The sequence below is a fragment of the Solea senegalensis genome, unplaced genomic scaffold, assembly GCF_019176455.1.
Source record: "Solea senegalensis isolate Sse05_10M unplaced genomic scaffold, IFAPA_SoseM_1 scf7180000015042, whole genome shotgun sequence".
Taxonomy (NCBI): Eukaryota; Metazoa; Chordata; class Actinopteri; order Pleuronectiformes; family Soleidae; genus Solea; species Solea senegalensis.
In genome coordinates, this window is record NW_025321205.1 from 82,038 (window position 1) to 105,924 (window position 23,887).

Consider the following 23,887-nt stretch of genomic DNA (forward strand, 5'->3'; position numbering starts at 1 on the left):
AGAAAAAACACGCGCCTAGAGATGTACATCGATAGTGTTCGGGTGGAAGAAGCCCTGAGGGCTAGATGTTGCAAAGTCTATCTGTCATTCTAGCATGATCCTTAGCAGCTCTGCTCCAGTAGGGCGTGTCTGAACTGGTGACAAATCTTCCCGGTCCTGCAGCAGGATGCATTGCAAAGAGCCACATTAGATTGTGTTTCACAACGGCAAGCTTCCCTAAAAAAGAGAATAATGTCCGTCATCTTTGATAAATATTGGCTTTGACTGGAACGTGTGCCATATCTGCCCAGGGCCAAACCACGGGGTAAAGTGATGTACAGTATGTAATGTAATTCATGGTCTGGCTGACAGTTACAGGATCATTGCTTTATCATTGTTGGAGGATATATATATTTCCTTTTCCCCTTTTTCAGCTCATTTTAAGGCTGAGATTTCATGAAGGCTGGCGGGTATATTCTTGCTAATTGGCGACATCAATTTCACTTGGTTTGTAGCTGTGCAACACCTCATTGCTTTCTAAATGTACCTGCATGATTTGGCTGTTCTGTGTGATAAAGGAGATTTTTCTGTTGTAAATTATTCTCCGAGATTGCCAGAGTCATTAATACGAGATATATTTCCGTCCATCAAAGCTGCCGTGTAAATCGTCTCATGCAAAAGACAATCTCAAAGTTTTCTTGGTTTTTTATGTTGACTTCAGACTGCACCCGATGAATAATTTATGTTGTTCCCGACTTAATTCTTCTTATTCTCTTTCTCACTGTGTCCAGCCTAAAGCATGTGGCAATCAGGGTCATTGTATGGAGGTTATGGTGACGGACATTTTTCAACAGAATCATTTTTATGTCCTGGTGCAGTGTAAGTGTAGCGCTTGTTAAACCGTCATACACAGGACATTTCATGTGTGTCTGTCACTAACTGGCCTCTCACCCTGTTTCCCCGACTTGACGTATGTCTTTGTGGGCGGAGTTTTGATGAGAGCAGTCAGGAGGAGGTGGGGCTTATTGTTAGCCAGTTCTTTCAAACCCCTACTTGTGATAATTACGACGAGAAATAGGGCCAAACCGAAAATAAAAAAAAATTAAAAAAATCTTTTGAGAATAAAGTCGTAATATGATGAGAATAAACTTGCATTATTATAAAGTTGTTCGTAATAGTATGAGAATAAAGTCGTAATAGCATGAGACATTGTGTGTGTAGTACAAAGAGTATTTCAGAAACTCTTTTTTAATAAAAAAAAAAATATCCCAAAAACAATGCCAAATGAGAAGGAAGAAAAAGCATGAGAAGAATGAGTTAAAGAGACGTCCATTAAAGCAGGACGACTCCTGACAGTATAACCTCAGAACAGAGTTTTGACCAAAACACTGAAGAAAAATGAGACACTGCTACAGACAGAGTGGAGGTAGCCTGGCTAATGCTATTCTGTTGTATAATTGAGTATTTAGACATTGCTACATTTTACTTACCCAAAATATCTGACAATCAAGAAATAAGAAACAAACTGATTGAATGAGGAACTAACAGCTACCCCTGTTTTAAAATGACAGCTTTTAACAACTGGGGAATAAAAAGGATCTTACTCTCATACAGACAGGCCTTTCTATGCAGAGATTCTGCCTATAACGACAAACTGAGCTTGTCTTTGATGCAGATAAGTGCCCAGTTGGATTTCAGCCAGACCAAAACATCCATCTGTTCCCATAGCGCCACCATGAGGATGGCAATGTTTTTGTTTGTCAGTTTTATTGGAATGTACAGTTTTTCTTGAAATGTACAAGCAACTCCGAGCTGTCTCTCTCAGCATTAATATGAGGATCATATAACAGCTGAAGTGTTTGTCTGTGGTTGTGTTATTGTGTCAAGAAGGAATCCAACTCACACTGTACGTTGAGCTGGATGGAGGAGTTGGTCATCCCCACCACATTCTCAGCAATGCAGGTCAGCTGGAAGTTGTTGTCATCTCGGCTGATGTTGAAAAGAGTCAGGTTGATGGAGTGGATATTGGGCCAGTACACATTGGACTATGGATGGAGAAGAGAGAGACACACAGAAATGTGTGTGGCTGAGTAAAGCATGCACACACAATTAAATTGCAGGGTTTAAATCTTTAATTACTTAATTTAACCTTAAGTTAATTATTAATTGGTTACATTCCTGTGGAAAGAAACAAAAGTTAAGCGAGGGAGTCTGCTCATTCCACTTTGAATTAATTACTTCATTGATTTAGTCTGGTTTCGCTACTAATGGGCACGAAAAGGCGGCCTGAAGTTGAGGAGTGATATTTGATTAATTTTGTCACTAATTAGATAAAACAAATTCACAACTTCACACCTTTGGGAAACCAAACACAATGTTTATGTTTCCACCCACGTCCTCAGCTGGTCATGTTCCCAAACTCGTCACTCACCCCCCAGAGCTACAAAATCTGTCTACCTTTAAACATCTAGCCTGAGGCTGAGGTAACTTTCATCTCTGTCGACACTGCAAGCATTAAGGACGCAGATGACAAATACAGCCATATGGCAATTTCACAAACTGTTGTTCTCCTCTTCTTGTGGTTTATCTTTGTTGTTGTTATTGCTGTGACATCCTTGGGGCCGGACCCGGGGAGTCGAGATTAGTGGATTCGCTGGTTCTCTGTGGGTTCAGCCCTCTCCTCTCACTCTCGACGCACTGGCTCATTTTAGACGTTAACACGTTTTAGTTTTGAGTAGTATAAAAAAAAACTTTGGTTTAACTTTGACATTGTAATAGGAATGTAAATCAACGTGATGAGTGTAACTTTGTTTTCGGAAAATATGTTCCATATAAATTTAAATTAAGAACGCAGTTTAGTTGTGTGGAAACTTTTAGGAGACAAGGATGACATAAAAAAAACAAACAAACTCACATTTCGCTGCTTTACTACTCGAAACAGCCAAAGAAGAAGCACAACAGTTACTGCAGGTGTGTGTGTGTGTGTGTGTGTGTGCATCTCACCAGGTGTGTGTTGATGGAGTGCAGGCCGCTGACAGTCCAGTCCACTTCTGGCAGTGGTGATCCGGATCCATTGCAGCTCACTGTCACATTGTCACCCTCCATCACCAACACACTGCTGTGGCTCACACTGATCTCTGGTAAGTCTGGAACCACACAACTACGTCACTGTGTGTACATAGACTAAATCAATTAACTTTTTCATCCTGGTAATAAAATTAGTATGAAGCAGGCAGTAACACACATACACACACACACACACAAACATTGAATGTCACAGGGATGAGTCACCAGCAGGAGATATTACAAAGTCTACAGCGTCTGTCAGAATCAACACACAGCTTCTAAAATCATATTCCCCTCTGCACTCTGTCACACAGCATCCTCCTACTATTTCAACTCATCCACCTGTTTTTCTCTTCCCTCGACTTCCCCTTTCACCCCGTCCTCCTTCCATCTGCTTTTCCTGTCGCGTTCTGCCCGCCGTTCTCGACTGTACTTTTCGCCTTCTTCCCTCTCCTTCCCACAGTTTTGTGCCCTCCCCTGTAAACACAGCATCAACCCCGTTCCTCACCACAGTTGTTGATGTACATGTTGTGCAGTCGTATCTTAGAGGCTCCGTTCCTGCAGTACAGCTGCTGTGTGTGGAGCCCGGCCTCTCCTCTCTGCTGCCACAGCTGGATCCAGCGGATATCACAACCACAGTCGAAAACCACACCATCAAGACGCCTTGGAACAGGGAAGAGACAGCAGAATTACCAACGAGCAGACTGTCAAAGGAGCGAGTTTAACATAACCTGGATACATGTTTTGTTATCTGGCTTAAATTAACCAGCCGCTGCCTGTCTGGACAAACTGTGGTATACTCTGTGACGTATTAAACACATAGGTTAATTCTGGGTCTTCACATACAGCTACTAGGCACATCAGTCAAATGAAATATAAAAGCAACACTTATGACAGCATTTTATTTTTTAGTCAGGCAAAGGGTGAGGGGCCTACTGACATCACACATGGGAGGTGTGGTTTGAGTAGCTCATCAAGCTGATGAGGTTCACCTGGTGGTGTGTATGTGAGGAGTAAAAAAGAATAAACACCATTGTTGTTGAGCCAGGGAGGCCAACATGTCTTTTCCCAAGAAACATTGAGAGAAATTAAAAACAAAGACTTTTGAGACAGAGGACAACAGCACCAAAGACAGCATGTCACAAAACTATTGACTGCAAAATGCACACAAACTGTGCAGACTGACTGAGCAGGTCGGGGACGATGCCATGCTGGTTGCCAGACAGACGGTGGCGCCCTGCTGGTGGTGAGATTCAACTCCACAGCAACAGCCGGGGTGAGTGTTAGGGTATGACGACCCAATAGCCCTTCAGAATACTTTATTTCATTGCAAGCCATGGTTAGTTTGGAGCTCCTCGTAGCTCATATACATATTACAATATGTTTTTTTTTTAAAACCTTCTTGTGTGGTTATGAACAGACTATTATGAGCATGTGACATAGATTTAAACCGTTTAAGTGATGCCAAATAATCTGTGCTGCCAACACAGAAGGAAGTAATTACTGTGGAATGAGGAGAATCTGATAAGAATCTGAAAAGTTGATTTATTATTATAATAATAATAATAATAATAATAATAATAATAATAATAACAATAATATTAATAATAACAAATATAATAACAAGTTTGTTTATTTACAAAACGTACAAATCACTAAGATGGATGCCAAATTCAAAATGGCCGACTTTGTGTTGAGTTGAGGCCATAGTCTGTGAAATTTGGTGCAAATTAGTTTCAGCTTTCTTCTAAGCACGAGCCATTTTTGCACCTCTTTTATGGAGTATCCTTATTTTATAAAATGTTTAGCCAGTTCCACCAATTTTCGTCCATTTTGATCAATGTTTAGTGTCTCAAAAATGTGATTCAAGGAGTTCCAATAGCTCCTTGCATTGTTATTATTACCACTGTGGTAATAATAACAATATCATCATCAGTCATCGTCTAACCGCTTTATCCTCCACGAGAGGGTCGCGGGGGGTGCTGTGCCTATCTCAGCTTCATCGGGCGATAGGCGGGGTACACCCTGGACAGTTCGCCAGTCCATCGCAGGGCCACACACAGATAGAGACAAACAACCATTCACTCTCACACTCACTCCTATGGTCAATTTAGAGTGTCCAATTTACCTATTCCACACGTTGCATGTTTTTGGACTGTGGGAGGAAGCCGGAGAACCCGGAGAGAACCCACGCACACACAGGGAGAACATGCAAACTCCATGCAGAAAGGCCCTTGTTCCAACCGGGGCTCGAACCCGGGTCTTCTCGCTGCAAGGCAAGAGTGCTAACCACTACACCACCGTGTGGCCCATAATAATAACAATATAATAATATATAATTATAACATGTCAGGGATTCTGTCTCAGAGAAAGTTTGTTTACTTCAAATGACGATACAATCATTTTGATGCTTTTATTTTGTGTGATTTACTTGCTCGCTGCTTGTTAATATGCCATGGACCACGTCAAGTTGTGATTCACTTTGATAACAAGTTTCAAAATATATAAAAACCCAACCTGAAGTTAGCTTAATAGCCACATATCCTGTCTCAGATACTGAAGATTGAAGCAGCCAAGGGTCACATAACAATTGCAATCTGCACCATTATTTGAAATATACCCCAACAGCATAGTCAGAAACATTCATTACATCTTCAGCAACATAAACAGCCAGTCAAGAAAAATATCAATATTAGAAAGTGCAGTCTACTGGAGGCAAAACCCACAATAACAATTGAAACCACACAGTGTAATTTATTTCCACCAATACAAATTATCCATCAATTTAACATTTCAGTATGAACACAGCTCCCTCTACAAAGGCTTTTTAGGGACCTTTTTTTCCACAGATGCAGTTGTATTCCCAAAGACCTGTAATCGATGTGTAATTGATGATGCAGGGAAACCTTGTTTAGATCCATTTAAGTTTGTTGAGAAAAATAATAGTCTCTACATCACTTCCACATCTCTGAGTTTTACAGCAATTTATACACGACACGTCGTAATACCAAGCAGGTATAATGCTACAGTCAGACTATAGCTTAAGTTTTTTATCCATACAATATCAATGTTGAGATTACAAAACGAGTCTGCACACACATTTATGGGCATGTATAGTTGATGTGTATCATCTGTGTCACATATTAGGTTGGACATTTAGCTGGAGTAGCTTTGTGTGTTGAGAGTATGAGACATAACATGTGTCTTTGTAGTCAGACAACGCAGAAGAGACGCGTATGCAAGGATGGGGCACATGCTGCACTTACAGCATGCTTTGATTCAACAGAGTGGATTGACCTTAGTGCCACACGTATAGCACAAGCTGAAGAAAACCATCACAAAGTATGACTACATGCCATTTTATGATTATCTATCCTTGACTGTGCAGCAAACTCCTGTCAAAAAAAAGGATTTCTTTTGACAGGAGCAGCATATTCACAGGAAAACCTTCAAAAGGACTTAGAATTAATTTCAGCCAGCTGCTTCCTCATAGTGTAGGTGTTGTTCTGGCAAAAAACAATATATGAGATATCCCCTTTAACCCCTTATTCTAGAGTTGTTTTTAACTGCAAAGCAGGTGAAGCATGTCAGACTCACAGCCGAAAATAATCCGTGGAAGCCGTCGCTGATTAAACTTATGTTCTGTTTTATCTTAAAATAAACAAAATGTTCAAACTTAAATGGAATAAACTTTTGGGTGAATGAAGTCACTCCTGATATTTAGTTTATGAGCTGAGGTCAAGACCGTGTCAGCTGTAGCCTGCCTACTTCACCCTGTGTGCCAATGCCCCATATGTAAATATTAGCAGCCTTTCCACCTATGTAGTGTGTACACGGTAACAGTTGTATGACACGTAACATTACTGACAACACTCACAATCTAAATCTTCACTGTACGATATACTCAACAAAAATATGTGTTCCTTATTATTATTTTTTTATTATAATCATTATTCAAGGTAACAGACAGGAGGAGGAATAAAAATTAATGTCTGCACCAAAGCATTCAAATGTGAGGAGGTCAAATGTCAACGCAGTGCTCAGACTATCAGTCTATGGCTACATTAGCAGGCACATATCATTAGGCTCCTCTCGGGCATTCATTTTGTTAGTGTGCATAACAAAAGTCACATTATTCAACACCTCTGCAGTCTGCATATGTCCAATTTGGAGGCTGTGATTGACCAATTTTGCCAAGATGAATGCTTGTCCAAATGTCCTTGGCAGAGGTCAATAAGATATCGCAGGAAGCATAAATAATGTATGGAGTACGTCCACTCTGCTGTATGAAGTAATGAGAATATATTCCCACAGGTAATTCACACTTCACTATCTTCACTATCAGGTGCTTCCTAGTTCTGATTCTGTAGTTAGAGCAGAGCCTTTTTCACATGCACTATATGACATCTTACTGGTTAATGCTAATTTATTATCAGCTTATTTTCTCTTAAGTTACTGCAAAAAAAGTTCAGTTTCAGTTGAAGTCAGTTAGTACTTTTACATGCACAGTTTAATCAAGCGAAGGCCATTGGCAATTGGACAACTTGCCTAGTCCGAGTATAAATGTGGAGGAGAAAATCATTTTATCGTTTTATCATTTTATATTGACCATATTGAATCAGTTTCCTGTTGACGTCACAGAAAAACAAACAGCCAATGGTGAGATGGATCATGCTGCAGTTCTGTAAGTTTCGTACCTGCTGTACATGTTAATGGGGATACAAATTAGATTGAGCTTGGGATTGCCGCTGCCGTACGATTTCCGGCAACTGTACTGCAGTTAATGTCGTCTCCTTCTACTTCCAGGTCAAAGACCAGGATGAAAATTTTGGTGCATGCGCAGAACGCCAAGACCGACTCCAGTCCGACTAAGTGTATACATGCAGGAGTAATCAGATCATGAATCAAATTATCCAGGTACGTTACTCTGATTAGGACTAGTACGATTTAAGTCAGACTAACTTGTTTACATGTCATTAAGAAAACCAAATTATTGTCTAAAATTTGACTTTTAACGTGCATGTAAACACGTGTGTTGTATCACCTTCAGAATCCATAATTACAATAAATCATACTACAGTATGAGCCAAAGTTTATCGGAGTCGAAGGGCCAGGTCATACTTACCAGGTTCCACATCCACAGAGCTGCTTTGCATTTCTGCATTCAAGTACATGCCTGCGGTTCCATTCAGACTAAAACAGGGGCCTGCGTCAGTCTAGTGTTCCATGAATGTGTAGCCAATCTCACATTCCATTTTTAGTAGCAGATATTTCTCACCAGGAGTTCACTCTCTTTTGTTTGTTCTGTTTCCATGGTTACTGTCCTCTTCTTTGTCTCTTATGACCACCAACTGGACTGCAAAGTGTTAGTACTACAGGAAGCATGCACAGGCGGCGGAATCAACATCGTGGTCCGCGCAGACCCTTACGGAAATGGACGGATGATAAAATTTAGAAACACACTTATCCAAGCAGACCTCTTGTGGAGATGCGGACACAAAAAGTATGAACCAGGCCTGAAGTAAGAAAAATCTCTTCATAAGATGATGCATTTACAAAGCACCAATTTTGGGCAAAATGAAATGACATTACCGACATGTATTCTTGCAGTCACTGTGACCTTGACTACTTTAAAATTGGAAGCATACTCTATAATGTTTTTCCTGGAATATTGTGTGTTCAGATTTTCTGAAAAGTTATTGAGTAGTTGGATTGGCTGTTGAACAATATTGTGCATGCTTTCTAATCTAAACGGAGCATTTCTTTCAGAAAGAAAAAAAAATCTGTTTTTTTCTGATTTCTTTCGAGGAAACCCATTAGGAAACCACAAGCCTGAAAACAGAACATGACCATTTTATTGCCAAACCTGACTGAGAATAATAGTATAACTGAGTATAATAATATTAAACTCATCGTAATTTAACACAATGAGAAGTCAGTATTTAAGACTGTCATGTGTCTGAATTCACATACTACAGTTAAGAAACAATACCATCTACATAGAGAGCTTCCGACATGCGTGCGAGAAGAATTCTACAGTTAAAGGTTTTCATTTAATATTAAGAAAGTTGAAGCACAGGGGATCAAAGCTCAGACGAGCAGGCCAGCCTAGGCTTCTTCATTAATTTGTATTACAATTATGGTAGTTGTTAATTAGATTCACAACCTGTTCCTCTGGGCAGAGCTCACCATGGCCCACATGCTGGTAAACAGTCAAAAAAAAGGTTGCAGCTAAACAAGAAAGACCAAGACCAAAGAACATCACTATTGCGGTTGTGATTTTAAAGTTCTACCATTTAAACAAGCTATAAGACAACAACAGGAGGGGAAACGAGCAGCAAACTGACAGCTGGAAGTTGATAAATGTCTGGAGGAGAGCAGATTAGACTTAGAAAAGAACAAAAGCAAACAGCAGCATGACCCCAGATGGAGAGAGCTAACAGCGTGATTTTTCCTTGAAGCTGGCTAACGATCCACCCCACTACTCCAGAGGAGAGGTAATGATCAACACCGAAGGCTGTTTTTCTGGGAAATGTACACACAGGTGCTTTGGTTGAGGATATGTGGACCACAAGCAATGATAGGCTATATACTGCATTGCTGCTCACCTGCTTTGATCTCAGCTGGAATGCACCGCATCCTCTCCTTACGCTGTTGTCGGGAATTATTTGAGCTTTTCTGAACCTGTATGCTTAAATACATTGCCTTAATTCAGCAAAAGTGAATGCATATCTAGAACAGCTGACTGCTTCCTAAATCCCCCCCAAACAAGGATTTCTCTACCTGTGCCTATTGACAATGCAGTAAGAAAATGATTTAAGGATATCTGGTGAAAGCATGTTTTTGTCCCAGACTCAAGCATTGAACACTGCATTTACCAGCTGTTACATAAGCTGCAAATTTCAGCATATCCAACGTGTTACCAAGTTCAGTTTTAGAGTTTAGAGTTAATTCTCGAATACACAGTTCATGTGTTCAGTTTAAATTAACAATAGCCACCACCTGGCTCTATATTCCAGTATTAACTGTAATTCCTCAACACGAATCTAGACAACAATTACAAAATACCAACGTCAAAGGACAAACATCAAGCAGTGTTACTAACAAGTTTGTTTACAGTGCATTTTCAAACTATTTCAGCTCTTCAACAACAATGCTGTTCTTTAATTTTCACATCTCGATGTCAGCATTGATTTCATGATTATTTTTCATCATTTGCAAGCAATGGAATTGATTTGTTTGAATTTCACTCTAATCTGGTGATTCAGGGGCATCATATAATTACGAATGTTACGTGAGGCTTCTTTTTTTTTCCAGACTCACTTGCGGGTTCTTTATTGGGTTCTACATAAAACGAGTTAATGCCAATAGTTTCTTAAATTGAAAGTGTTTAAAAGCGGCACATAACAGAAGTGTTGTACATGCTATCTTGCTGCCTTCTGGAAATGCATGGACTATCACTGGCAGATGTTTTATTTAAGTGCTGCAGTCAACTTAAATAATGAATATCATCACCAACAGGATGAAAACTAAACGTCTGCTCACTTACATGAGTCTAAATGTTTTAAAATGACACCAGGCGGATGATAGCACATAACTTTGTGTTTCTTGACTAAAGCACAATCCACAGGTAGTTTCAGCTGGTTTAGCCAAATACAATATGATAATAAACCTCAGACCTATGTGGTCAGGTGACCAGGGATCAGAGAGAGTGACCGCTCTTTCTCTTTTCTTGACTGGAATCTGTAATATATAAATAAGGTAAATAAGGTTTCTGTGAAGATGTTAACGACCGCAGTCTGAGACCGACTGATGGACATGTCGAGATGAAATGATGAGATTAAAGTCCACATGATATTCTGACCTTGCGTGACCCTAATACTCCGTCGTAGTGAACCAACATCAGGTCATTCTCTCTCTTTGCAGACTGAGAGAAGGTGATCAACGCGTTTATCTCTTCCAGACACGACCACTGCAAAGCACTCCATTGTGCTCGCAGCAACCAAAACATCCAAAGACTGCCGTTATTGTTTATATGACCCCAACACAACAGTGCAGCCAGTCATCACTTTATTATCATAGTGTATGAAAGACATAATCCAGCTGTCATGCTAGTATACTGGCCTCTCAAACAACAGATTGGCAGTCATATATCTACTCATAATCAATGGGCTGAACAAAGAGACAAAGCCATGAAATGGTCTCATTTTATACTGGTGCATCGCTGCTGCATTGGTGCTTTTGCCCTCTCTGTGACTTCAAATGATGATCACATTTTCATTGCACAGCAGGACTTAAGAGATTTAAGTTTTAAAAGAAGAATATAAATCAACCGGTGGAGGGAAATTCACTTGTATAATGTCAAATTTGATTCTTGTTAGAAGGCGTTTTCATAACATATTGAAACATTTTCCCCTGATTCTGCTAAATTTGCCAACAGATGCTTTTACTGCACCATAAAATGCGTGAATCATTGCATCACCACACTTCTGGCCCACTGCTGCACTGCTGCCATCATTGTCATGCTGTATCACACTGTGAATAAATAAATCACCGTTGGCCCCATGATTGCTTTTCTGGAAAGGCTGCATCCACTTGGCCAGTCGGCGTCCTAGCAGACTCTTTCACTGCCTGAGTGTTTTTTTTCTACTTCTTTTAAACTACTATGGCATAATTTGTCTGAAGAGCCAGACCTAACTTTGGCTTATCGACAACTCCACCTGCACTGCAATCATGTAGAGGAGCAGGGGAAGCAGAGTCATGTCAGGGAAGGCTCCAGGCAGCAAAAATGGACAAAGTGAGCAGCAGCTTAAGGCCATTTTCTTCCCAACAGAGTCTAAGATGGTAGCAGAGACTCTTCAGATACTGTGAGAGGGTATTTTTCCTGTACTGTATGTATTCATGGTGTATACTCAGGAGGAATATGGGTCTTTATATTGACAAATACATGAATTATACTGAAATGCAAACTTGTACAGTAGGTATAGTAGCGATAGGAAAGATGAACGGAACCAATGAGGGCAATTGAATGATTACAGCGGTCTGTGTGAGGTTAAAAAATGACTAGGTTCCCATTCATTGGTTTTTATAAGCATTTTTGTATTAGAGGAAAATCCATATCTAAATTATGAAGTGTCAAGTCACACATATCAGAGAAAAGTGAAAAATGAAAATTACAATATTGTTTGTCATTTAAACTGACACAAGCTCCATGTGTAAATAACTGGTGAAATTAAAATTTGTTTACAACATTTAATTTATCTTCAGGGGGATCGTACGTCAGTGTTCTGTCACTGAGCGCTTACAATAACGTTTCTATAATAATACAATAATGTTTCTAATAATGGATTTAATGCACATGGAGAGCATAGACATGTTTGTCAGCCTTTGACTCAGCAAAATCACGCCGACACTTCGCTGACCAGTACAACTACAGCCGTCTGACTTTACTCACATTTTAATTATGGGCCAAATGCCTTGCTCCTAGGTTCACACTGAGCTCTACACACACACACACAGTTGACTGCTTGATCATTTCTTGGCTTCAGTCAGGTGTAAAGTTTGGCACTGGTGGTTGTTGTATTTAGTTCTGGTAGCAAAGTGACATTTTAGAATCAGTTTTTCATTCCTCCATTCAAGCTATGTCAGTTTGTGTGGTTATTTTATTTTTTTTTTGCCTTCAGATGCAGCGTCTTATCACAAATGCAAAGAAAATATTCTGCGACTTCAGATGACAGTGCACTGTGCATATCTAAAACCCGGCACATTTTTACCTCAAATGGCATTTTCTGTGGATATGTAAATAATTTCTTTTAAGTGGGTGTGATGATGTGCTGTCATTTCATGCAGTCATATAACTACTCTTTTTTCTTTTTTTAAAGCAGTATTTGGAAGACTAAAATCACTGCACATTCATAATCCATTAAGTTTCTTTGCAAATTGAATTCAAATCTCTATATTAAATATGTGATTTGCTATACAAGCTCATATAAGCTGCTAAAGTCATATATTGGCTATGTTCCCCTTCTCTACATCAGAGACATAGCCACAGTAAACCATGGTGACACCATGACACAATGTGCCAAATCAACCAGCTCTTCACACTGCATTTGTTCTTGTGGCTGCTCTAATAAAAATAGTGTCAGTCATTTTGTACACATGTACACTACTGCTCCAAGTCCAGACTTTTCGCCCACATTTAACCAACAGAAATGTTCATACTCCCTTCTCCCGAGTCGGTCTTTGATGTTCCGTGTAAATGTCTCGAGTTTGCCCCCGAGTTCAATTGGAACCTAATGAATAGAAGGTTAACATTAAGTAATTTACCTGTTCATAGAGCCCTTGGAAATGTAATGTTTAATTCATTGCAATCCACTGGCATTCATTTCAAATGATTACAAGTCTTATCTATTCACATTTCATCCATATTCAAAGGAAAATCCATTTTGCTGTGCAGAGGCGGAAATGTTTGACTTTGCGTCACTTGCTGCTTCTCGGAGAGAGCCGGGATTAAAGAAGCGCTAACAGAATAAAGGGATTTGGGATGCGCAGTGCCTCAGGCGGATCACTTCAGCTGCTAAAGAGGTAGAACATTCTCCTCGGTTTTTTTTTTGTGGTCCAGACGGTGGACCGTTCCAAATAATCTAATATCACTGGAAGTCACAGTGGCAGATTTAGCATTTAGCTGCTCCCTTCACCCTGCTGCTGTTCTCCGGCCTGTGATTGGCCGGGCTGTGCAGCCCACTGCAGCAGCTCTGGTCCTTTGGCTAAAGGGCACACAAACAAAGAGACAGAGCGGATTATCTGTGTCTCATCCAGAGGCAGCATACAGCACATGTCTATTGTACGGCTTCAATGTGATGTTGGAGCTTTTTCATAGCAGCCACAAAAGACTTGAGATTATTGAGATTGCACTGATGGTATTGCTTTGGTGACTGATATCGAGATTTTGAAGGGAGGGTGAAATATCTGTGCAATCAACCTGCGAAACAAAGCATCTGTTTTGCATTTCCACTCTACTTGATAAGGGTTGTCTGATAAGGGCAAAGATAGACGTTGGGAACTTTTTTTCTCAAGTTGACTTTTGCTCCCAGGTCACATTTTAATCGTGGATTCAGGTGAATGAGCTCCTGTAAACCAGAGAAAATGACGTCAGACACCGCACAATGACTCGAGCGCTGAACTCCACATTCAGTGCTTGTTCGAGATTAACAGGAGTCTGACTTCCTGTTAGCTGAATCATTTATTCATCTACTTTAACTTGTTTTACACCTAATTAATTATGTGTGCAGGGGTACTTACAAGCAAATGTAGCATTTAATTCCAAACTTGGTCCATTACAATGCTGTGATTGCACTGCGTGATGTTTAATGAGGATTTCTGTGAAGCAATGGTATTTTATCACTCTACTGCATTACCTTAGACCCCCCCATCCCCCTCTTGTTCTTATTTCATTTATTTTAAACCTGAGAGATTAGCTGAGATTGCCTGTTATGAATGCTGTCAAGGATCAACCCATTCTCATGTCAGGGTGTGACAGAGCGGACATACAGTACATGATGCTCTTGGAACGGGAAATAAGGATCTACAGTATAACATTTGTACATTTTCTATTAAATGCAGGTTACCGTCACCATTATGCTGCCAAATTATACTCTCCCATTGTTAGAGTTAAAAAAATTACAATAACAATGCTAAAGGTGACTGAGATAACAGGGTTGCAAGCGCGTCATGGCAAAGGGCCATGCTCTGTTTTTGACAAATGAAAAGGAAATTATTTTCAACTGATTTGATCTTCATCTACTTTCACAATATCAGTGTGGTTCACCAGAGGTGGGCTTATCGTTGATGCCGCATTGTGTATTGTTCTAATAAATAAAGGCAATAGACACCAGTGAGCACGCTTCATTTGGCATGATTAAATGGCTTGTGTGAGCTCGTACACACAGCAAAGACAGTAATGATGTCAGGGCCGTGTCTGAGACTCCTGCCTGTGATAGAGTGACTCATTTCCTATTAGCGAGGCCTGATTCCACATGGCTTCCTTCTTGCATAACGCCTTAGCCCACGTCTGTGCCGCCATGCCACTCCAACTGACACCTCTTAACTAAACACACCAAATGTAATAGACACAAAACCTCACTCCTCATCAGCATTCAGCAGGAAGCGCAGGCATCACCCTGCCCCGCTTGTCATGTTAAGCGATAAAGACACCATTTGTTTGCATCCAGAACAGTCGCTGAAGAAGAAATGGGATTGTACATCAGAGCAAATCGTGCCATGGAAGACGTAAGCTTGAGTTGCTGGCAGAGATATATGTGCTGGTTATTTTGGTTTGCTTTAAATGTGATAACGTCTGACGTCATTTTCTGTGTAGCTGGATTTGTTCATTTCTGTATTGTCTGCCTAATTAAGTGAAATACAATCACCACTTCACTGTCTCTGCATTAAAAACAAGTGTGAAATCAAGTTATTTAAGTTTATTAAATTATGAGATCATTTATATTTTGATCTCAGGTGGACTTCAGCTATTCCACTGTTTCACTTGAATTATACTTATTGTCAGTCAAAGCATTTTCTTTTACAAAGACACTTGGCAGGCTCACATTTCAAATCGCATATATACGTATGTAATGAGGTCATTATATCCAACTGTGCTGAGTAAAGCTGGTTAAATACCTTATAATAATAATACTATTATACAGCACTCTGGTCAACTGCTGTTTTTTAATGTGCTTATATATACATAAATTGGATTGGATACAAATAGAGTCCTATACCTACTTCAAGCCCACATGTCTGATGTAAAATAAGTAATCCGACTTTGGCAGTTCACCTAGAAATCTATTATTTACAATATAGAGTTGATGAAAATGATTATGAATATGTCCAAAGAGAGTGCAATGTGGAAATCTGAATGTGTGGATGCGAGATGTTGTGTTTTCACTTATTTTATCTTTTTAAATGTATTTTTACTTACTTTTTTACCTGTGTTTTATGTCATTTTAATGTTATTGTACTGCACTTTGGGCAACTGTGTTTTTTTGTTTTTTTTAAATGTGCTCTATAAATAACGTGGATTGGACGAGATGTACATGAAACTGTTTGGTTTAAGAAGTCAGCAGCAGCAAGAGACGCTAAATGTCAAGTTAACTGACACATGAGCTAAACTGAACAGCTGGTAAAACAACAACAGTGCCGAGCTTCTAAAATCCAGTGGAGGATGAAATAGACAACCCAACGAGGGCCCATGGTGCGATGACACTTGTTGTCTCTCACTGCTGTGGGGTCTGTGGTGTGAACTGCCTCCTACGCAAGAACAGTTAAGAAAGAAGTCTCTGTAATATCAGTGAGTCCTGCAAGTGTGGGGGGGACACGTTTTATTCAGGGAAGACGTGGAAAATGAAATGCACAAAATGTAAAAACTGTTGTGTCACTATAAGCAGGGCTTTCCCAGTACTCTGTGAATACCGCATGTCGCAGCAGGACTCCTCCAAATCAGCATTGTGCTGTGTTCTCAGGGGACCTGCCCTGCTTCTACCTCTAAAAATAGTACATGTTTGAGATAATCTGGTATCACTTCCCTCCATATTCCCTCGCTCCATATGCCAGGAGGCACAGGAAGCCGCACCAGTGTTCAGTGCACACAGCAAAGGTTCAAATGATGGACAGTGCTGACAGGGGTAATGATGTGTAAATTACAAGCAGGTCGAAATCGCAATGTTCTCCCTGGTGGTGAAAGAGCAAACTCATTTCATATACACAATGATCGCTAAAATATTCATAACAAACAAGGAAACTGGGTTGGATTGCCTCCTCCTCCCAGGCCATTAGGCTTCCTTTGTGTGTGTTAATTAAGTTAACAAATGACTTATAAGATCATAATGCCACTATACTGTCTATAGGTTCTGTCTTTTACATTTGCTCACACAACGTAGAGATTCTGTAAAACAAAGGCGGTAATTACAATGGCACACTGTGATGAGAATTCATACGGAGGCGGGAAGTGTGCGGCGAGCGATGATAAATTGCTCCAATAAAATACAAAAAAATAAAAAGATCAGAGGAGGGAAGAGGACTTACAGCTCGGAGAGTTGGAGGTGCTGGAAGAGTTGCCATGACAGAGTGGAGAGAGGATTCTTTGACAAGTTTCTGCAGAAGCACAAAAAAGAAAAAACAAACAGAAAAAGTTCATTGCAGTTATATTATTCAATCCTGCTTGACATCATATCTGTTCTGCTTTTGTAGCATTTTATCAAGTTTACGTAGCTTGTACCTGTCAAGGATGTCAGAAACAAGATGACACATTTGTTTTTTTTCATGATACTACTTGTACGACTACTTCAGTACAAAATTCATACATCTGTACTTTACTGTTATTTACATTTCTAGCAACTTGTACTTTTACTGGTAATGGTCTGTATTTATATATTAGAAAATTACTTTTGATAGGGTTAATGTCATATAATTTAAGACTTTTACTTAAGAAATATTATATATATACCTAGTAAGATACTTCTACTTTTACTCAAGCATCCCTTTTAGGTACTTTATACAAGACTGCATAACAAAACAAGGAAACAGTAAAATCGATATTAAAAGGCTGGTGATAATCATTAAAAAAGTAAAGGGAAGTACTATTGACGAGGAAAGGGAAACAGGTCTGGCTGTGTGGGGCACAGCCAACTCAATGAAAGATGACCTCTTTCTAGTCAAATAATTCTATTGACTTAAGGAACCCCTCTAGCTCAGGAAGCCACTAAATCCAATAGTAAATAGCCAGAGACATACATTTTAACCAGTTTAAACAGGAACAACATAAGGCATATGTCCATATACAGTTATTAAGAAAAGCATCTCTGAGCATCAACACAGCAGTTTTTCAACAAGTAAACACTCAAATCCTATTATCGCTCCCACAGACCACTGATGTACAACATTACATCAAGAAAGATGAATGAAAGCGTGACATTTAATCTGATCGGAGATTCCCCTTGACGTGAACGGATGCTAAATGACTCGTGCATTTTCCATATTACTGTCACTTTTAACTTAAACACCACAACTCAAACGATGACATGACAGAGGACAGAGCATACTTTGCATTGGATGGATAGAAGTGCTGCAAAAACACAGTGATTAAAAAGCAGGGAGTACACATGTTAGAATACAGAAATGTGGCCTGTTTACATTACAGGTAAAACAGATAACAATATACTGCATATAATAAACCAATTGAGTGTGCATAAAAATGAAGATATTAACATGTGAGGGTGTGTTAAATGTAAAGTTTGAAATAAAACAAAACTAGTTAATTAGTTAATTGTACTAAATGTCTGGTTATATAACTGAGTGAGTACACACACGCACGCACGCACGCACACACACTCTCTCTCCATTCATTTGGACAGCCCAACCGAAGCGTTATACCCAACCTTAACCATAACACCAGTTGATGCCTAAACCTATACATAACCGTAATTCAAATCTTCAGAAATTAAGTTCTGCCTCATTAGGACCAGGTTTTGGTCTCCATGAGGACTACTGGTCCTGATAAGGTCAGTCAAGAAAATGTCCTACAGAGGTAAGACATATATGTACACACACACACATTCTTCCCAGGTTAATTTGTACGGTAGACCAAGGACTATCTGATACCCTTGTAACCAGGAGTGTTGCTATAGCAACAGGGAGCTAAGGATGCTGAAGGACTCTCTCATTTCCTGTGATAGCTCTCTCTCACACACACACACACATACAGAAAAACAGAGAGAGAGAGAGAGAGAGAGAAGCATGTTTGCATAAAGTCACTCTTACACACCAGTTAAGTGCTGTTGGCAGTTAACTGGTGTGTAAGTGTGAACGTGATGCTTTGAATACTGTGTGTGTGTGTGTGTGAATATGGAAAGACACTGCATGAAATTTAAACTCTGAGAGAAAAGCTGTGGTCCCTCTGGGCCCGTTTCATACACTGCAGGATACGTAACAGAGAGGAAGGTGTGGGTGAGCTAACAGCTCGTTTTAGGTGCGCAAAGTCGGTGATGTAGTGCAACGCAGATTAAGTCAAACCAGTTCTATAAATGGACACGTGATGAATGACAGACCTTGAAATAGACGCACTTCAAACCAAAGGTTCATTCCAAACACAGGACTCAGGAACAGACATTCAAACAGACATCAGACCATAGGCTGTTTACTTCAGCTCCCTACAATCTATACCTATCTAACAAACAAAAAAAGGCCAGTAACATAGCAAACCCATTCGAAATCAAACACTGGTGGGTACTTTGTGACCAAAATGCACACATAAAAGCAGATAAAAACAACACCTCGCATAACTCACTTATTTAAATGGCCAATGTAAATAAGAGGAGAGGAGAGGCGTGAGCGGGGAGTGAGAGCGTCTCCACATCTCAGGCAGGAAATGTTCTGTATTTTAAAGGTCATCCTTTGCATCTCCACAAGAAATGTCAGCTAAAATTGGATTGAGGAGGGGGGGGGAAGTTAAATGAATTAATAAATATATAAACAAATCAAAAAATAAGCCATCAAAGCTGATGGAATGCCAAAAGACAGGAGGTGAGGAGGGTCAAGTGCTATGACGATGAGGGCCAATGACTATTATTGAATTAAAAAAAAATAGCAGTGTAGAAAATGTATCTATTTATGAAGTGGGCAGCTGAAAGGAAACACTGTAGACCACCAACCAGCACACACACACACACATACCCATACTGTATATAAACAAAAAGACCATTACTTTGAATAAAACTGAGTCAGTGACAGTCACCAAAATAAGGTGACAGTCATTTGAATAAAGTATAACAATTATGTGATTCACATGAAACTTTTATCAGGTCGGAGTAAAAGAAATATGCATTACAGTGATGGATGTTTTCTTGATGTTAATATTGATGCCAATCTTGGCCAGAGGGCAACGGAGAGAATGCTAAATAGATCCTGGGTATTTGCTCCTCCGCAGAGGAGGTGCACTTCCTCATCCCTCCTTTAATAATTCTGTTTGGCACAGATGCCATTGGGAGGACTCGGCTCCTCAAGAGGGTTGCCTAATTAGTACAGCAACACTGGTAACTACCGTCTGAGCGTGAGGGGAAGCTCTGCACACTGACATCAGGACCACGCAGAGCAGAGAGATGGAGCCACCAATCAGCAGCGTGAACACAGTAAAAGTCTCGCCGTCATCCGTCAGGGACGCTGCTAATAACTCACATTACTTTGTTTCCTGTTTATTCCATTATTTTCAGACCGGTCTCGGTGGGTTGTGAGTAATGCTAATGGCAGCTTTCAGAATATGCTGTCTATCAGAGGTGTCACTCTGAACAGAAAGCAGCTTTTCTTTTCGTGTCCTCAAACACTGACATTTTACACCCGGGAGGTTTTTATTGTACCATTTGCAGGTTATGAAATATTGTTTTATTGGATGAAAGTTTCACACACAACACTAACTGTGTGCAAACGAGAGATCACTAGTGAATAGGTTTAATATAATAAAAAAAAAAAACACCTCTTCCTCTTTAATCAAGCCATCGATCCTCCTTCTCTCTTTTACTTGCTGATGCAACACAACAATGATTCAGCAGAAAGTCTCATTCAAGGTTTTATTCATTCACTCACACAGCCTTGGTTACAAATAGCATGGACATTAGCATTCATTTTAATGTTTAAAGTTTATGATGCTGTCGTCTCTTTAACTTCTGTTCATATCAATGCCACGGCCACTTATCAGCAACACACTTTTGTCTATGGATGAACCTAAACCCCAGGATTGGCCTTTAGCTGAAAAATGACGGTCTTATATGTGTGTGTGTGTGTGTGTGTGAATACTGTACCACTCCAGGTTTCTGCACACATCCGTTAGCTCAGAACTTATTTCATGCTTTATGCCACCCAGTATAACTATGCATCTCATGCTCCACCGATCCATTCCCTCTACAACTGAAACTGCATGCACCCTGCCTGAATGCACACGGTAATAGAGCGCTGAATCTATGTTGATATACATATTCACTCAGACCAGCGCTGCTTTCTTCACAGGTGGAACAATTCCACATTTTAAACATCTTAGGCCTCTTGCTGGACAGGATTTATGGTGCGGTGGTTTTCAATAGTTTTCTTGTTGTTTAAATTCTCTCCACCCGCTTTGGAGTCCCTTTGGCTTCTGTTACCAACCCTGTGGTCTCATCACCATAACTCCTAGACCGCTTGTGATATCTAGAAAATTCCAAAACTATGGACTGGCGATGTGTCCTGGGTGTTTGCCCTATGTCAGCTGAGCTTGGTCTGGAGGATAAAGCGGTAGAAGATGGATGGAAGGATGGATAGATGGATACCAGAAAGCAGAGAAATAGAGCTTTGCGCCCATATACTTGGGTCATTACGGCAGAACCTCAGGACTTCCGTGCGACGACCGTCCAAATCACAGACAGGATTCACCAGCGTGTCACAGTGTTTGGGACGTCAGTACTGTAATTCCTAAAAGGTTGAATAACTGCCAGATATCGAAAGTGAACGTTATCTTGGAAAAAGGGGCAGAAGTGCTCACTCATTGAACATTTGACAGTTCTACAGCCATAAAATCAATATAAATCCAGGCGGAGTGAATATCATGATGGTCAGAAGAGGCTATTGCAACACACAAAAGTCTATTTTATACTAGAAGCAAAAATAATTAGGATTCTTACGTTCTAAAACATCTATTTATATGCTCTATAATTCACAGTAAGCATCAGATAAAATATGCTTTTATCCCCGAACCTGCTGCGGACATGTTTGGCCTTTTCTTTCCGTATTGTCCTGTGAAATGTCCATGACCATTACATGCAATACCCTGTCATTTCCCCACAGATAAAAGGCCATGAATTTTAATTACAGAGGGGCACTGTCAATATTTTATTCCCTCCTTCCCTTTGTAAGTTAACCGTCGGCCTTTAGTTCAACTTCTTCTCGGGTGATATTGCGCGAGCTAAGTGACCTTTGAATGTGATCTCAATGGAGCTTCATTTCCATTTGGGTATAATTTATCAGGAAAACAAGTATTGGCTTTTTGTCATTTTGTGCAACATGTCAGTTGTTAATATTAAAGACACGGTGTTTGCTCTATGATTTTCTGACAGTCTCATTTATGGACCTGCTTGAGCTCTATTTTCTATTTTTCTAAGACTAAAAAATAAAGCAGTCCTGAATTATAGCCGCCTTAAGCACACACACAGTGTGTATGTTGTGTATTTTCCTTTTTTCAATGTTGTATTTTTTCTTCCAGCTGCTCACATACACTAACATTTGCAACTTATATAAAGACAACGTGGAGAGTCATTTGAAAATGATGTCTCGTTCACCATCATCCAGACCTATTGATTTTGTTGATCATGTAAAATTCATTATTATTTAATTGAAGATTTCTTCCTCTTCCTCACTGACACATATCTGTGAATCGAAAGAAAATGTGTTTTATTTTACAAAAATACAAGGTAATGTGATATCACTAGAGCCATTTCACGTTAAACTCATATTTATAACTATTGTCTTCATTCATTAATCCACCACTTGCTGACATAGGGAAAAAGGTGCGGTACATTCATCCTGGATAGGTCACCAGTTCATCTCACGGCCAACATACTAAACCACCATGCACTCTCACGCTCACTACACAGTCCAATAAAAAGTCTGCATGTGTTTGGACAGAGAGAACACACACACACACACACACACACACTGGGAGAACATACACATTTCACACAGAAAGGCCCTTGGCAGTGACTTTGGTCGGAATAATCATTTTCATGTAATCTCACACCTAGCAACCACTACAAATGATGTTGCTCCTGTGCACCAGTAAGACATCAGTGATTTTCAAAGACATGTTTTTCAGAAATACGTTCCCACTTCAACCAAGCACATGACTATATGACTAGAAATGACCGTGAACAGAGTGGCACAAAAAGAATGCAAGATTAACTCACCAGAACCATCCAAATAAAAGAAATAAATAAATGACGTCTAATGAATGTTTCATGGTCTCCATTGGTAGAGTGACTATTTGTTTCTCTGATTGTCACGTCTTCAAAAAAACAGCATCAACAACATCATACGAACTGTGATTAATAATTAATGTGTGCCATTTCTTCAACTCAGGTCCATCTGAAGAGATGATCAGCTGTCATTAAACAACTTCCTTTTACATTTTTAAACAACCCTGAGGACATGTCCCTGTAAAATCCACCCATTTGACACAAATCAGTCATTAGTAACTATAATTAGAGACTAATTTGTTTACAGCAATCTCCCACATGTCTGGATATCAATCAGGTAAATAACAACATTTGAGAGATCATTTAAACAGGATCATTTGCACAAAGTGATATATTTTTTATATATCTCTATCTAGTGCAGGTACTGTGGTTGCATACAATTGAAGCAATAGAGATTATCACAGACTTAATAAGTGTCTTTGTAGCTTTCATGCATAAAACTGATAAATAGCAGAATCAAAAGTAGACCCTTTGAATACTGATGTGCATCCTCTGATTCAAAAGTGAAGCAACAATGCAGCATTAAGGCAAACTGTGACTCATTTAGGCTTTGAAAAAAGAATCCGATTCACCATGAGACGCACAGGTGGATGTGCTTCGTTTGTGTGGTATTTGGGCGTTTGAATGAATGAATGACTGAATGAATGAATCTAAAAACCTCCCTCCTTAAGCAGTTCAATCACTGGAACCACAAAGCAAAGGGGGTGAGTTTCTTGAATTGTGTAGGAGATTGTGTGCAATTAATTTAATCAAAACAACCGAGGAGGAACTTCAAACAGCCACCACTTCATTAC

General features: G+C 39.8%; 1 protein-coding gene across 1 annotated transcript in view; it reads right to left on the reverse strand.

Annotated features, from left to right (window-relative positions):
• The window catches only part of LOC122761896 (NT-3 growth factor receptor-like), a 127,218-nt gene that overhangs the window by 75,014 nt on the left and 28,317 nt on the right, over positions 1-23,887 (reverse strand). Inside the window, exons 3-6 of the mRNA XM_044017077.1 lie at positions 17,128-17,196; positions 3,554-3,708; positions 2,983-3,125; positions 1,883-2,024 (exon numbers count right to left, since the gene is read on the reverse strand). Coding sequence (XP_043873012.1) covers positions 1,883-2,024; positions 2,983-3,125; positions 3,554-3,708; positions 17,128-17,196 — 509 coding nt within the window. The remainder of the gene's footprint in view (positions 1-1,882; positions 2,025-2,982; positions 3,126-3,553; positions 3,709-17,127; positions 17,197-23,887) is intronic.